Source organism: Agelaius tricolor, unplaced genomic scaffold (genome assembly GCF_023055355.1).
Source record: "Agelaius tricolor isolate 1412-34295 unplaced genomic scaffold, bAgeTri1.0.p SCAF_4, whole genome shotgun sequence".
Classification (NCBI taxonomy): Eukaryota; Metazoa; Chordata; class Aves; order Passeriformes; family Icteridae; genus Agelaius; species Agelaius tricolor.
Window position 1 is genome coordinate 3,959,704 of NW_027269264.1, and position 17,459 is coordinate 3,977,162.

At 35.3% G+C, this 17,459-nt stretch overlaps 1 protein-coding gene across 10 annotated transcripts in view; it reads right to left on the bottom strand.

Annotated features, from left to right (window-relative positions):
• The window catches only part of DMXL1 (Dmx like 1), a 77,177-nt gene that overhangs the window by 45,031 nt on the left and 14,687 nt on the right, over window positions 1-17,459 (bottom strand). For 8 of the 10 annotated variants that reach the window (XM_071424395.1, XM_071424397.1, XM_071424396.1 and 5 more), the window contains 12 exons: window positions 16,735-16,813; window positions 16,112-16,244; window positions 13,797-13,863; window positions 10,979-11,154; window positions 9,380-9,569; window positions 7,711-7,879; window positions 3,534-3,746; window positions 2,510-2,763; window positions 1,735-2,419; window positions 1,090-1,211; window positions 483-572; window positions 75-177 (listed from right to left, as the gene is read on the bottom strand). In XM_071424395.1, coding sequence (XP_071280496.1) covers window positions 75-177; window positions 483-572; window positions 1,090-1,211; window positions 1,735-2,419; window positions 2,510-2,763; window positions 3,534-3,746; window positions 7,711-7,879; window positions 9,380-9,569; window positions 10,979-11,154; window positions 13,797-13,863; window positions 16,112-16,244; window positions 16,735-16,813 — 2,281 coding nt within the window. Of the gene's footprint in view, window positions 1-74; window positions 178-482; window positions 573-1,089; window positions 1,212-1,734; window positions 2,420-2,509; window positions 2,764-3,533; window positions 3,747-7,710; window positions 7,880-9,379; window positions 9,570-10,978; window positions 11,155-13,796; window positions 13,864-16,088; window positions 16,245-16,734; window positions 16,814-17,459 lie in introns of those variants that run through there. The other 2 variants (XM_071424400.1, XM_071424401.1) reach the window with 2 other exon arrangements.

Consider the following 17,459-nt stretch of genomic DNA (forward strand, 5'->3'; position numbering starts at 1 on the left):
TAAGTTTTTCCTTCTTTAGAATGAAAAATAAAACACTGTCTTCAATGTTCTATGAAAAAAAAAAACCTCTTTACCTGAGTCTGATAAACTGATCTTCTTTGAAGGCATTTCCTTCTCCTGGTTATTTAAAATAAAGTCTTCTTGAAAAACATGGAATAACTGTGTTTTCCGGCCATGCTAAGGAAGTGAAAATACACAAGAAGTGAACATCCTAGTGTATACTTTTCAATAGTGCTCCCTAACACAGAAGCTTTTAACTTGGTAAGTTATGCACATCAACAGAAGACTCCTCATGAAAATGCACTTTCATTACTCACATTCTTTCCATTTACAGCTACTGTTGAAAACAAGTACAAGAATATGTCAAAAACAGTCTAAGTACCCCAAATTTACCTAATGGAGAGCTACAGGTATTGCTTTTATTATTAATGCTTTTTAAAAAGCTAATTATGACACAAGATGAGTATAGCAGAAGATCTTACAAGCTCTGTGATGGCATCCAGTTCAATGATACATCCTGGGCGAGCTGTAGATTGCTGACTTATGATGTTAAAAACTTCTCCAACATATTTCTGTTTGAAAAGAAACAGGGTCTTGTTAACTCTTTATGCATTTCTGTGGCACAACCTGCTGGATAGGTGTAACATCACTGTGCAAATGTTAACTAAAGCATAAAATATACACTACTTGTGATTCAGTAAGAACAGAGGTAACATTTCCTGTTTTATGAAGAGAACATTTGGTTTGAAAGGTGACAAGATTATCTGGAAAGCCTCACATACAGCAATTTATTGTCCTTTCCCCAAAAGCTGAATTGTTGTCTCAGCTTTTCCTCAGGATAGCAATGCACCCACACAGTTATTATTCCTTGTGGTGTAAGCACTTGACAGATATTTCCCAATCAAACCTTATGCAAAGTTTGAGATTAAATGAAATACAGTATAGCTAAAAAGCTTTACCTAATCTGTTTTTACAAGCAGAATAATCTGTGAAATCCTCAGCAACCAGTTTAGTCAGTCACCAAGTCTGAGCCTAGTGCAACTGAATGAAGTCATAACATGCAAAAACTTGAGATGGCTTTTCACTCACAGAAATTTCTGGGTTGGAGAGCTCACACAGAAGTTTCTTAGCATCTATTACAGCTTGATATAATCTTAAATGCTGTCCATCACTAGCCACGAAGCAGGCACTTGGAGAATTACAGTATGCACCTGAAAAGCAAGAAGAAAGTGCTCAAATATTCAAACACCATATGGCTTCCTTTTTTGTTTTTTGAAAGCAGGCATTTTTGAAGTTATGACAAAAAATTATACAGCATAAAAAGAAGTCCTCTCCTATTCACAAGCAAGGATTACAAAGTTTAAAGCTGTGCTTAGCAACCAAATCAAAGTATATGAAAAGAAAACAAGAATTCCATTTGCAAACTAGAGCTAAATCTCCCTCATTTAAATCTTCAGCATGCTATGAAGTATGCACTAGAACCTAAGAACTTTACTGCATAAGCTTCTAAAATATCAAATACATAAAAGAGTAGAACATAGAAACCTTTTACAGAGGAATAAAGAATTCCCAAGTATCAGCAGCTTGAAAATTTGTGAAATTTGTGAAATAAAATGTTAATGCTTAACATTTTTCCAGTACATTCAAGTATACCTGCATTATCTATTAAGGTGAATTATTAGGTTATATTCATTTTGTTCTAGAATACACCACAAATCAGAAAATGAAACTCACCAAGGCAATAGCTGGGTATAAGTGTGGGCAGCCATGCAACATTAGAAAAAGCTGAAACATGAAGAGAATTGATCCGAGCAAGTTCAGAAACTCCACCAGAAAAGGACAAAGGCCCAACAGGATCTACTCTCCATAGAATAAGTTCACTGTAAACAGCATTGGGATCCTGGGATGTCACATTTGCATTGCCTCTACTCTGAGGTCTTACTGGTGACTCCTGAGACTTAGAAGACTCATTTGTCTGTATTGCTTTCTCAACATCTGGTGAAATTAGAGCATTGTGATGTGAGGTTGTAAGCAGCAGTGGTAACACTGAGTGGCAAGCCAAGTCGTTGAGATGAAAACGGTGACCACAATACCGGGATTTGTGTGAAATACTGAGTACAGTTGAAAAAGCAGATTCTTCAGCAAAACTCACTAGCCACTGGTTCAGTGACCCATCTGCATGTTTGGAAATCATCATAACATTAGGTGTGAAGATACTTAGTTTTAAGCTGTTGGTTGATTTACTGTGTCCAGAAGAGATAAGCATAGATGAAGATCGTGTAAGGCCAGGAGGCTTTTGTTTGCCTTGCTGAATAGCTAAGTCAACATTTTTGGTACAAGCATACATCACTATACTTCTGCAAAGAGAGTTTGCATCACCCGTGGGAAATGCAACAGGAATTCTTGACACAAATGACACCTGCAATTTTAAGAAAGAAAGACTAAGTATTAGGGTTCCCATCAAACTTCTCACTGAACACTGATGTAAAATTCAGGAGGAATAAAGTACCTGCACCTGGCGAAACATGCCAGGCTGGTATTCATCCAGCCAGTCCACATGCCACACGAGCAGGGAGCCATCCATAGGATGTATACTGAAGAGCATGTCAGCATTTTTACTCCATTCAGAAAGCAGAACTTCAATTTCATGATCAAAAATAGCAGAGGATAAAGGAACAAGGCTTGAATATGGAGCAGCTTTCTCATCACCCAGTTCCTTCTTCTCTTGGTTTCCTTTCTGTTCATCTGAATTTTCATCAGCTTCTACAACACACACACATACATATATATATATAAATATATATATAAATATATATATAGAGAGAGATATAGATATATATATTCAAAACCAGAAGTATAACAAGCAGTGTTATTCAGGCACTGGAGCTAATTTCAGGCCTTTTATAAGCTACCCATATAAGAACTAATTTAAAAGGATGAAGATTACAACCATAAATCCTCTAACAGAGCTCAGTGTCTAACAAACCAAAATAGTTTGTATTGCACCTTAATTTGAAATATTTTTCTTTTCCTCTATTTTATACAAATTTTTGCAAGCATAGACAGAACAAAGGATAATAATCTCCAGGATGTATATATTCAAATTAATTGAATAATTTGATAGTAACATTTGAATAATGTTATAGAACAAAGCTATTTAAATTAGCTACACATTAATATCTAAAAAAAAGTTAATTCTAAAGTTGCTCTTGCTTCCTTAATATTGAAGTAACATTTTCATGCACAGGCCTCCAGTCAGGCCTAATTAAATAACACAGTTTTCAGCATATATAACTCAAAATTTCTAGAACAACTATGAAAAGAGAAATCAGAACTTCCAGATACATTTTTTTTAAAGTTACTTAGATACTTTCAGTGCAAAGGAAGAAAATGCATTGAAATGCCACTGTAATTTCTCTGTATCCTTGCATGTCAAGTTGCCAATTTCTCACTTCCCCCTGGGGGAACATTACAAATTACTTCAAAAACTGAAAGCCATTTCTCTATATGACACATGTCTGCATGACTTTTACCTTCTTCTGATCTGCCATCCATTTGATTAGAATCCTCAGTATTAGTCTCAGGGGAATGATGTTCAAAACTCCTTTTAAGTTGTTGCAAAAACACTTCCATAGATAAGGTAAAATGAAGTTCTTTGTTGTTTAGCCAGTGTACAATAAAAGGTCCACTTTTTTCTTCATTTTCACCAAGACTTAGAGATGTGATAGAAGGCAGTAGAGGAATATCTACCAGAAAAAGATACCGAATGACATTCTTGAGAACTAAGTAAGTCAGGTCAAAAAATAATTTTAGAGAAATGGTTTTCAAGCAGAAATCCCACAATGAACAAAATAAATCCAAGTGTGCTGCCACTTGTCATTCCCTGCATCAACACCACCTGCTTTGAGACTTGTTCCACACAGAGGTTCTTTAGTATGCTTACATTAGGATAACAGTAGGGTCCTGCAATGTTGATGTAATACTGTGCATGCAGGTTAATTTACTTTTCTTTTTTTTGCTACCACAGCTCAGTATGAACCAAATCATTTAAGCATAGTTTTCCAATATTCAGTTCACAAAGGATGCTGCAGTAGATATAGACTGTAACCAAAGACCACAGGGTTTACACTAGCAAAAATCAGTACAGAGATCAGACAATGAATGCCCTCTGTAACACCATCACAAAACCCCAGGAGATCTGGTTCTGATACATTCTGTTAATTCAAATGGCTGTTTGATGGTATTTGATGTCCCATGTTGCTGTGAAAAATAAAGCAGAAATCACAAAGTGTGTGTGACAGAAGCAAGGATCAGACTGCTGCAGAGTAACATAATCTAAATTAATCATGGCTAAAAAACAGACAGGTGATTTACTGCAATTTCCTCAAATGTGTGATACAGCAACACGTTAAAATCTCAAACTGCATGTAATTCCCACCTAGAAGTCTCCATGTATAGTCTCTTCTCCTTCTGTTCCCTATTTATGCACCATTACTTAAATTCCACATCCTGGGAGACAAAATACTTTTCACCCAAAATCTGTTGTTCTTATCAAAATCAGCAATATATTTGAATTACTAATCGTCCAATCTAGCCAAAGAAAACTGTAACTGACAGCACAAAGATAAAAGAAAGGAGCACCATGACAACTATCAGTATTGTTGTAGGTTGGGGACACAGCAGGGGAACAGGGCAGAAGTAGCACAGGACATTTAAGAAGTCTATCTTCCTACACAGGCCAATGCCAGTCTCAAAAGTATCATTATACATCTGGAAAGTAACAGAATCTGAAAGAAAAAATTTTATTGATGCCCTTTGAAAGATGAAGCTACAGTGAGCATGAATAAGGTGAACTAGAAAAATTACTTTTCAGATTAATTATAAATTCACATGCTTTTTTAGTATTTATCAAAGTCACTAAATAAATCACTTTTTTCCCAATTTCCATCTAAAACTACCAGCTTCTAAATGATGTTCAGCTCTGGACATTTTTCTTAGTGAATTTCTATTTGCTTCATAAATCACAGTATCTCTTCCCAGAAAACTTCTAGATCTTTGAATTCAGTAACTTTTTCTGCAATTGCCTAGAGGCGATTTTGTCCTAGCAACCACTGCTTATTCCTTTCACAGAATTCCACCCAGGCTGGACAAGAGAAGAAATAAAATTATAGTATAAAAGTAGGTTGCAAGGATTTTTGTTGCATACATGTTGTATTTATTCCTATCTATATTCTCATATACAAGTATATATGAAAGCATTATTCTTCAAAATGTGAAGTGAATGAGAGATAAAGCTGTTTTGGCTTTAGTTTTTATCAGATAATTTTAAATGCTTTAGTAATGGCAAATTTTAAAGTAAGACATCACAAACCAATTTGCTTTAAATCAAATTAAAGGAAATACACTTAGGTTTTTGGATTAAATTTAATCTCAAAAGGGCAAACGAAAAGGTCTACATAAAGAATGTGGTTAGACTGAGGTACTTAAAGACTTGACTGTGAGTGAGAACACTTATTTCTTCAAATTAAGATTTAAACTGTGAAAGTTACCTCAGAGGTTCTACAATAAAGAACAACCTGCTATCCTCCAATCTACTGAGTTAAAAGACAAGTGATCCAAAAGACATTATTGAAACAGATAGTGATTGATATAGATAGCATAAAAAGAATATAAGATTAGAAAAGCCAAAGACAAGTTTTACGTATCTAAGTTTTCTAATTTTTTTCAAAATTGTTTTTATCGTCATTCTGTAAGTTTACTGCTTGGCATATTTATAATGCAAAGTCTATCAAAAGCAAAGATAAAGTTTGCATAGTTGTGCTGGTTTTGCCTGGAGTAGGGCTAACTTTCTTCATGGTGTCTTGTACTGGGTGGTGTTTTGGATTTGTGCTGAGCACAGTTGATGACACAGAGATGTGCTTGTTGTTGCTGGGCAGGGCTTGCAGAGAACCAAGGACTTTTCTGGTTTTTGTACTGCCACACTGGCAAGGAACTTGGGGCTGCATTGGACATTGTGAGAACACACAGCCAGGATAGGTGACTGAAACTGATCAAAGGGATACTCCAGACCACATGACATCATGGTCAGTACTTAAAGTGGGAGGAGGAAGGAAGAAGGTGGAAAGTTTGAAGGGATGGTGTTTGTTATTCCAAGTGACTGTTAGGTGTGATAGGGCTCTGCTCTCCTGGAGATGGCTCAAGATCTCCCTGCCCACAGGAAGCACTGAAGTCATTCCTTGTGTCTCTTTGGTCATGTGTGCAGCTTTTGTTTCCCCTATTAAGGAAAACAAGGTTGAGATAAAACCTATTAACTTGGTTTTATCTCAGTCCAGGGGGTTTCTACTCTTCTGATTCTCTCCCCAGTCCTGCAGGGAGTGAGCAAGCGATTGCCTGGGGCTTGGTTGATGGCTAACCATGGTTAATCATAACATTAGCTACTCTGTATGAAAAAAAATGCTTTAAAAGCAAGTAAAAAAAAAAGGTCAAAGATTATGTGCTACCTACGTGAAAAGATTAGCTAGCTCACTGAGCAATCTGAAGAAGAAAAAATATAAGAGGAGATAAACAAATCTCCAAGAAGCTTTCAAGAAACTTTCCTGTGTGACATTGGGTAATAACAAGCAATGACTGGAGACTTTTTCTGTAGAAATATCATAGCAGTGATAGTACAGCACAAAACTGTAAGAAGTTTCCTTCTGGTAGGCTGGATGTAATTCTAGTCCTGTCTGTTAAAATATGAACCGATGAACTGCCACTCAAAATGCTGAAGAATAATCAAGGAGAAAGTGTTTAGAGCTTTGCTTAGCAAAGCAGTGTTAATGGAAATCACTTGTTCTTTCCAATCATACCAGACTGTATAGCTAGAAACATGAACTCATCATAAATGCTCTTAGCTGAAAATTGGCCTTTCAAACAAGTTAAGTAGGAACAGAAAAACAATACTATAAAAGAGAGTTTAACTAGTTTAAGAAAAGAATTACATAGTATGTTTGTTCATTAAGTCTAGACACAGAAAACCACACCAGAACCCTCATGAAGGTCATTCCATATTGCATCTCTAGTCAGTTTTTCAATGAACGGACACACGCTTCATGAAAATGAAATCTTCAGCCATCTCCAGGAGAGCAGGGCCTTATCACACATAACGGTCACTTGGGATAACAAACAGCGTAAACAGATAATAAAGATGTATTAAGAAGGATCAGCAGCTATAGGGGAGTTTCCTCAACCCCTATCAACATGTTGTTCCAGTGCAAGGCAATATCAAAGTTTATGAAATACAGGGTGAAGGCATGTTTTGTTTGGTTCAGAGACAGAAGGACATAAATGTGTGGTTATTTCAACACTTAAGTGTCAGGTGCTCACTTTAAGAAGCTTAGACATTTTTTATTTTATCAGTGTATTCCCAGTATCATACACAATTCACAGTAAATTTTAACTCAAGTTACAGATACTCAGCTTTCCCCATTTTAGACACTATCAATCTCACTTAAAAGATGAACAACATAAAAGACAGGATTACTGCACTGGAAATTTATTCAAATAATTTCATTACTGTAGAAAGTTCTTTCATGTAAAAATGAAACCGACATACTAGCAATTTTGCATGACCATATAAATACTGAACAAATATATCTGCTAAGTTTCCAGAGAGAACACATACCTAACAGCAACTGGAGTTCACTTCATAGCAAAGATTACATTTATTACCTGTGGCTGGATTGATACTGGCAGCAATATGGTAGTGGCAAAGGGCATTTGCATGAGGAGGAATGTTCCTGTGAGCTTCATGAGGATCTTGCTGATGCAGAGCATATCCAGTATGCGCTACAACGGCACCTGACCTCCTCCTTCCTCGTCGGAAGTGCCTCAGGTTTAACTGCATGAAGAATAAAGCATAATTTAAAATCCTTTCAAGAAGAAAAAAACATTTAATCTGTAAATGGCACTAATGAACATATTTTTCAGCTTAAAAGCTAACTTAAAGAATCAGCGGAGTTTCTTGCAAACTTGTGTTAAGTCTGCAGTAGAAAGAAACCAGTGCCTTTGGATGTATTTATGAAGGCCCATAAAATACCTTCATGTAGTAACTACTTCATACTTCAGTGTGCAGACAATATTCATACACTTTTTGTACTTTTACAGAAAATACTGTTGTGTTTCATAAACACACACCATGCTTATTCAAGATTCTGAACAAAGCAACAATACTGAATAGTCTCATTTCATGAAAAACAGGATCTGTACTTTGTATCTAATTAGATCAGCACTTCAACACCCCACAAAAGGCCACGAGTTTTAAGGTCTTCCTCTTTTATACAAATACTTGTATATTTCCAAGGGAAAGAATAATATTTAGTTTTTAAGACTGACTTACACATTTCAAGCCTTTTGTGCTGTAAACATCTGTGTAAGCACCCAAAGGTACACAGAGGTACACAATTTGTATTAAAGATACTGTTACACTCTTGGCATTCCTTTTCACTTGCTGTGCTTTCCATCTTTACACAGCATGCTCATGTCAAACAGTCTTCTCTCAATTATCACATAATTGCTGTTCCTGATTTCTAATGTTGCCTCTTATTTTCCACAGGAACACAGAAATTTCTCCATCTTCCTTTTTCCTCCTCTCTTTGACTATTTTCTTTTTGCTGTTGTGCCTTTTAGCCTGACGTATTTTTCAGGTATGCTGTACTATTTTTCAGATATCGCATGCACTACGAGCATGCTAAATACATCATTTCATTAATATAAAAGCACAATGCCCATATATGCTCTACATACCTTTGAAGCAGACCATTAATGCTACACTTTCTTCCTTATTCACACTGGTTAGAAAACACTGTCTGGTAAGAATCACTTGCCTTAATGCTTTTAAGCAGTCTGCTCTGAGGACTACAGCAAGACTACAGAAAGACTATTTTTCTTCCCTCCATATTACTGTTTTTCCACTTGCAGAAGTCAGAGAGACCATCCCACAACTTCAGAGGTAACAAGTGAGCCCCTACCATACATCTTAAGGCAGCATCACCCCTGGGTTTCACATAACCTATATATAATGTCCGCTCCTTACTGCTCCTAGCCCTTTGAACAAAATACTGCAAAGCATTCTTTCTTCAGTCACCAGACAAAAATAGGCAGTTGTGACTTTGGAACAGTGTGTCTTCAATGTGAGAAGCTCAGCAAAAGAGCTGTCAGCTTAGCCTGCCCAAGGAAGACTTCAAGGAAATTCACCCTTTCATAACACTTTATGCACATCTCTGGCATAAAAGTATAAAAGATTTCAGCTTGTGATACATGTTTGAGATACAAATTACCAACTTGTCTAAAATCACAAGTTTTCACGTGTTTATTCTCACTGTTCAATTTCAATTCTTACCTCCAATGCACTCTGCACTTTTTCTTTACTTGAAGTATTTCTCTTGAAGTTATTTGTGAAGTTCACTGCTTCACTCCAATTGCTGTATCCTCCCCCGTACAACAAACTGTCATTGGGTAACAAAGTCTCTGCCCAGAGACGACAAACATTATCCTTACAGCAAGTCAGGAGTACATTGCAGACAGCACCACTAATGAAAGAAAATTTAAGGAGTGAAGAAGCTGCTAACTATTACACAGCATCACAATAAAACAACATTTCCAAACAGTTTTCCACTACCAGTCTTTGGAATTGCACCAACTTACAGATACTGGCACAAGAAAAACTCATCAGTACATTGTTATGAAAAAAAATGATGTAGGAAAGGCCTTACTCTCTGTTCAAGTATCTGACTATAAATCACCTCAAACATCATCACATAATAGAGCAACAGCAAATTGTGGATTTTAATTTAAAGAAAACTTCATACCTAGAATAGCAAAATGTAAATTTTTATGTTTTGAAGTCATTCACATAAAAAGCTAATAATATTCTGGATATCTGATCGTAATTCCAGATCTTACTGTTATCTACCAATTCTAAAACAATATATGTCCAAAAGACAGAAACTCAGATAATACCAGGGAAACAACAGACAATTTAAATCTATGAGATTTTAATCTTAGTTACTATTTTTCCAAGTCTAACTTGTGTTAAATATATAGCCAAAAAATCCCATTACCCTAAACCAGATACTGGAAAAAACTATGCATATCATCAGGTTTCCAGGTCATACGAGTTCACTATTTAGCTCTACATAATGCTCTAAAGCTATGACCAGACTGTCCAGCAGCAAACTCCCTGAGGAACCATGGAGCAGGTGGATTTTCAAAAGTGACACACAGAGTTAGTATGTATTTAAGAAGAGTCTTAAAGACTGGTATAATGAACAACATAAACTTGCTCAACACAAAGGTACGCAAATTTGTTTGCTACTTGGAATAACATGGCAAAAAGATGGTTGCAAGCCACAAAACTGCTAACACTATTTCAGTTTAAGATTTAAAGTACTGGTGAAAACTGGGCATAGGTCATTTTGGAATCATCTGAACACAACCCTAACACCTCAAACTAAAGGTATCAGTTCCAAATGAATACTTGAATCCAATTTCCAGATACTATTTCTGACAGAGATCCAGCTTTATAGTAGGCAGAGAAACAAATAAAAAGACACGAAAATATTTGAATGTTTGTAAAAGAGGACTTCAAGTCACAGAACTTTTGCTCTGATTCCATCAGGATAGAACAATTCAAGATTAAATGCATGAATGGTCACTTAGTGCAATCAAAAAAAATGTGAAGAGAAATGACTTTTCAAGAGCTGATTTTGTATTTAGTTCAATGCCTAGGTCAGTCTCTGAGATTTATATCTTTTCAATTTTTTCCCAGGTAAGAGGACACTTGCCTTCCTCTCAAGAGCAAAAACAGTATAAAAGGTGTGCACACTCAATAACTGAAGTAAAACATATAATTGTGTGGCTGTTGATTGTAGAGAGAGGCAGACTGCAGAGCTGGGGGGGTTTTTTGGCAATTTATGAACTAGTTATTAGAACTACTGACCGTGGCATGAATTTACTGGTCTTTCTCCATGAAAATGCATTTACTGATCGAGGATGAGCCAAGTAAACAAATGAAAAATCAAGCTCTTTTGCTTGGTTTTCTGGACTGGCACCAGGTGGTGATACGGCTGACCGCCAGTTCTCTGCATTGTACCATACTTTCACAAGACAGTCATCCTGTGGGAAGACAAAAAAGGACAGTAAATAAGATTACCTTGCTTAAGAATATTATGCACTTCAAGTACTTTTAGGTACATCTCTTGAGGTTTCGTTTTTCTTTAAAGTAAAATGTTTTTCTTATCTGAGAGGAACAGCTCCATAAATGGAACTTCAAAATGTGATCTTAAAGAAAACACAGGAGCAGAGCTTCCACTTCACTCTTGCCATTACTAACTTGGATTTCATATAAGTCGTTCTGATTAGCTGCCAATTTTTAATCACAAAACCACAACTTGCCTGAGAAGGTATTCAAATGTTAATACAACTAATTCTACCACCCCAACTCCCTACATAAATTTAACTGGAAATAGGAAAACAAAGGTCATAGATGATATCTCAAAAAACAAGCTCAGTACTGATCAGCCTGTTTTCAGACACATACATGAATTGATTATGCCTTCAAGGACTAGATAAATTAATCTGGACCCAGATTCACAACTTGTTGATCAACTATTAAATGTGAATGGCACTAAAATATTGAAATAACCTGGGTATGCATAACATGACCCTACTGGGGGGGACAATAGGTTGCTGTTGCTGACCAGCATTGTCCCTCACAAAAAGTTAAGTAAAAGAGTAAGACATAGAAACAAAGATGTGCTTTAAAGTTCTCCAGGCATGTAACTAACTTAAGCATTTATTGTAAAAATATGTTATTAATTTTCCTACTTACTAATTTTCTTACTTATTCAGTAATTCGCTTTGAAGGAATTTATAAACTAAAATAACAGGACATAAAATATTGGAGTCAAAAACTCTGCAGTAATATTAACCTTATATAAACTATTTGCAGATTAATTCCTTTTTCCACCATTCCATTAAATTGTAACGCTAGAAACCATTAAACCATTAACATTTGACTTGTAAAATAAACATTAACTCCTACCCTATCAAAAGAAGGTGGAATACATATATATATATATATATATATATATATATTGTTGACAATAACAAACACTACCTTTTTACATAAAACATATACCCAAAGAATTTTATTTATCTGCAAAGTGACTGGAATGGCTCTCCTTTCGATGACAGTTAAAGGCATCACAGAACATATAGCAAGAAATGCAACATTCAAATAAGCACAAAAAGAATGGAGCGTGAGAATTTATTGCTTTGTTTTTATACAGATAATAATCTAGCATGAAGAAAGCCAGTATTTCACTTTGTGCATTGGAAGCTTGTTAACTGAAGTATAGTTTCCCTAGAAAAGGAAACCTAGGCAATTTTACAAATTTGTTACACCTTTATCTTTTCTTTAAAGACAGCAAATGTCTGAAAAGTTAGTCTTCTAATCAAGCACAATGACCTGAAATGGCAAGCTTTAAAGGAAAAAAAACACATACAACTAATAAAGATGTAATTACTCATCTGCTCCTGATGCACATAACTGAATCACAAAAATATGCATGACAACTACCTTTCAAAAGCAAGATTTATTTGCAGACTGAATCACCATCAACTCTTTGTTTTTTAAGCATGTATTAAGGGATACTATGACCCAAACAGACAAGTTCCACATTATTACTAAATCAAAGGCTGTTCTAACCACTTATTATGTGTACACATTAATTTTTCACTCATGCATCCAAGACAGAGTAGAGCAAATTGCAAAACTGTCTTTTATTCTTCAGTCTGAAACAAGTTCTGTCAGGTTTCTACTGCTCAGGATTCTGAGACTCTTAAACCAGGTTTTCACTAATATCAGCAACTGATATTAACTTTACATACTAGAATGTTGTTTTGTATCTAGTAACTCTGCAGCCTTTAGGCTCTTCAGTAGGTAGCAGAAACTCAATGCAGAAAACAACTACTTCTCCCACTCATATTCCTTAACAAGTAATACAAATTCTTGTATGGATTTGTCACATTTGTTCACTGGATCCTCTACATGATCTTGATTTTTTTTTCTGCTTTGACTTGTAAGGACATTATTCTCCTACAAAACCTGAACAACAAGTTTTGGCATATAAATAGAAGATTAGTTTGTTTCAGGAAAACAAAAGACTGACAATTTGCTTTAATTTTTTTTGCTTATTTTGCCAAGGGGTTCTGCTTTTGCTGACAAACTGCTCAGTGTTGAGCACATGGAACCAACTAGTGAGACTGGCCACAAACACTGTCATGAACCATGTGCCAATACACCCATGGAGGGGAATGTGAACCTCTTCAACAGACACAAAAAGGCGTACAGATATGCTTACACAAAAACATATGAAAGAGCTATTTTTGATTTTTTAAAATATTTTTTGGTATTTGATTATATTCCTCACTAGTAGGATAGCTAGCAGTGATTTCATCCACAGATTTCCCCATTCCTCAAAACTCTTCTTTTTCTTATGTCTTATAATTTGGTACAAATTAAAAATGAGTATTTTAGTAAGCACTGAATATTTGGTGTGTGACTTCCCTGCCTGGAACCACCCTTCTACCAAATTCATGTTTACCAAATTGTAAAGACACATAGACAGACTACAAATAATTATGAAAAAAATTTTTTTTCATTAAGTAACCTTTTTCTTTTAAATGTGTTTTTGTTGGTTTGCTTTAATGCTTATCTGAATTAGTACAAAGCTCTAAGGAAAAAAAATGCTTACCTTTCCAGCAGTAGCAAAAAACTCCCCATCTGGTGAGAATTTCATTAAACAAACTTGAGAAGCAGTTCTATAGAATGAAGACAATTAAAAGGAGAAAAAAAACCTTTAACAACTTTTATAGAATTCTAGACATTTTTTTCCTTGAATACACAAGACTTTTTCAATTCTTAAATATAAGTATGTATTCTGTTGTGTGAAAGTTAAGTTTTAACAAAGTCCAAAAGACTAAGATGTAAACTCATGTACAACACATGGCTGTAGCGATCCAGAAAACTAAAATCTTGTAGCTGAGTATCTAATATTCAAAAATATCGTAGCAGAAAAGCAGCTGCCAACAGATTAACCTGCTCTACTTCCACTTCACGATCATAAGGATCTCAAAATGGTCTCTGTTGTACCATATTATCCTCCAACTTCTCCTGAAAGACAGATTCACTTTTCATATTTCCTAGAATTACAACTCAAGAAAACAAAACTGTGTAAAAGGAATAATGTAGTTAAAAAGTGTCTGAAAGTAGCTTTTATATGAATGGTCTTACTGTTATAAGGTGCTACACCAAAATATTCTAAACCTAATTGTGTGGTTAACTTTTGGAGCATTTTACTTTAATTGGCTGCACTAATAAATGAGCTTCCTTTACAGGGTTTGAAGCACTCAGTTACTGACTAAGTAATAAGGCTTATTAAAAGCAACAAAAGCATACAAAGATTTAATTGCACACCACAGATACAGTGTATATTTTTGTCTCGAATTTAATACACATGCAACATGTTGTTAAGGCCCAACTTTCAAAAGGGATTAAGTTAAATTAAGATCAATAAAGCAGGGTGCTTTTCTGTGCAGTAACAAGAGCAAGGCTATACCAAAAGCCCTGTATCAAAGAAGTCCATCCAGGTTTAAGCAAAATTCTCCTGCTGGGGCAAATATGAAAACATTTGGGAATGTTTCCTTCAGGGATTAAAACAGGATATTTGCAGGGACAAAATAACGTTCTTGCAGACTTCTCTACAAGAAAAACCTATTCTAAATCTAATTGCACTACAAATGCCAGAAGACATACAGGCATAAAAGGTATACAAAAAAAAACAAGTTCTGTTGACCCTTTTCAGGACCTACTCATTCAAAGAAGGCAACACTTAGCTATCTCCAACAAAGAGAGTTTAAAAGAGGAAAACATGTGGAGAGCTAAGAAGACTTCTCTCAGTCTTTATACATGATACAAATGCAAAACCTGTTACAGAAGAGACAGAAGAAAAGCACTCTCTGTATGATCTTGACTACTGTTACCAGAACCCCAGATTCTAAAGCCATAGTCAATGGCATTCTGTCTACAGGCTGACTTGTCTTATTAGGCTAAGAGATGAAAGCCCAAAGATGTCTCAAAAAATAAAGTAAGTCTTCAACTCCTTGTAATTAGAAAGTTCATCACATGCAAAGAAAAGTCTTTGAGTTGTCATTTGGATGATCTTGGGCTTTTAAACACTTCACTGATAGAAGTTCAAGTAAAGAGAAAAAGGAACAATGAAGGATCATAAAATGGATGTTTTCCTGATACGTCCAAAAAGCTACCTATAGAACTACCTACTAGAATTCTAAGTGCTTCACAAAGAGTAACTTCAGGTGGGTCTGCTCACTTTGGGAAACTTCTTTAGGAGATGGCCATATGGAAGACTGCTCCCACATGAACAATGTACCCACCCCACTGTACTGGAGAAGTCTACTTATGGCAGAACAATTTTAATTGTCTTATAAACTTAAGTACTAAACTAAAAGTACTCAGAATGTACAATATACAAATGCAAATATCAATATTACCATGAACACAAGAAGAGAATTCAGAGACACAGAAAAGAGAATGTATCAACCTTGACTGTTCCAAATACCCAGAATAAATCTAAAAAAAGTATGCGCGAAAGCAGAGGGTGGATATGTAAGAAGGAGACAGCAATGGAGTACACTGAACATAGAAGGAAGGTTTTTTTAATCAGTCCTGACAGCAATTACACAGCTTTCACCTTATTTCTTCTACAAGGAAGAGCGCTTATTGGAGAGCTTCAATATTAGCCTTCCCTCAGGATTTTACTAGTCTTGTTTGTAGCTGAAGAATTGCTCCAAAACCAATTGCAACTGATCTCATAAGAGGAAAGAATGCCACATAGTCAAGGGAAATATGAATAAAGTTTATCTCACATGGATAATATTTATCAAGTAACAGTATGCAATAGCATTTCAAGCAAAACACTAAGTATTTAATCTCAAAGTTATGAATCAGTAAAGAAAAGGGAATTTACTTGTCTTTAAATGGATTCCTTACTTGCATTGCCAGATACATCTCCACTCTCCAAGTCCAACACCTGCTCTTTCAGTACTATCATTGTCAGCAGGGTTTTCCAATGGAACGTTGGACCAAAGTTGAAGACGATTGGAACCAGTCAGAAGGCGAGTACCTGGAACAAATATTTATCAAAATCTAACAACAAGCAAGTAGCAAACTATAGACTTTTATAGAGAGAGAGAGGAAAAAAAAATACTGCAAAGCTGAAACTGCAGAAAAGAAACTGGCAGATACACCTTTTCTAGATTTTTTTTTTTGGTAGATATGAGCACCTAGAGTTCAAACTATGAAAATTAATCAAATTTTAGTTATTCTCTAAAAGAAATGCCTAGGTCTACTGCAGACATTAGTCTTTCTCAACAAATATTTACCATTTAAGCCACATTTTCTTATCAGCTCAGATAAGAATAATTGAGCCAGACCATACAGATGCACTTAGTATGTTAGTTCTCCTGTAATAAGTGACAAAAGGTACATTTCACTCCACTTTGGTATTCTCTATCGTGCTAGGACAGGGGAAAAAACCTTTACCTTGTCCACAAGGAATGACAAAATTTAAAGTAAAAAAATTAGTTGTAGTGTTTCTTTTAATGTGTTCGTACCTGTGGGATCCCATGTTAGATTATGCACTATGGCTTCCAGTGAGATTTGAGCATTCTTCTGCCACTGGTAATGTAACCCCTGAAATTTTAAGTATTTACAAACATTAGCATGAAAACTCTTCATTCTCCTCTTTTTATAATATAAATAGTACATCTTCACTGCATTCTCTAGGTTTTATGGAGATGTTTAACGTAAGTTACTGTTCATCTAATAAAAATTGATTCATTCTGACATTAAAACGAAATAGCTTTTCACTAACATGGCCATACTTATGAGGTTTTTAACTTCTTATTTTAAAGTTTAGCTTGAAAAAAATAGTATATAAAATCATTACTGGAATTTGAGATTTGTTTTAGAAGGAAGTAAGATTTTATTTTTGAAACAAAGAAGAGATACCAAGAATTACACAAGTTAAAGGCACCTGGTGCTTGATATCTGTACCATTGTTGAATTTGGAGTTCAGAAAGGTCAAGATAACAAGTGATATTTCCCCTCCATTCCTTTATTTTATTTTCTTAATATACAACAGGACAGTCAAGTATTTTTCACTTTTGCATCACTGCTTCACTCTCTAGAACAAGTTGAGGATTAAGTTTACAAAATATTTATCTTGTCTGTTTCTGTAATAGCCAAAAAGGTTTGATGCTTTGATTTATAAAACAAAATGAAAACATTTCTGGAAATAATATTAGGAGCCAATTTCTTTCTTAATTCCAGACATTCT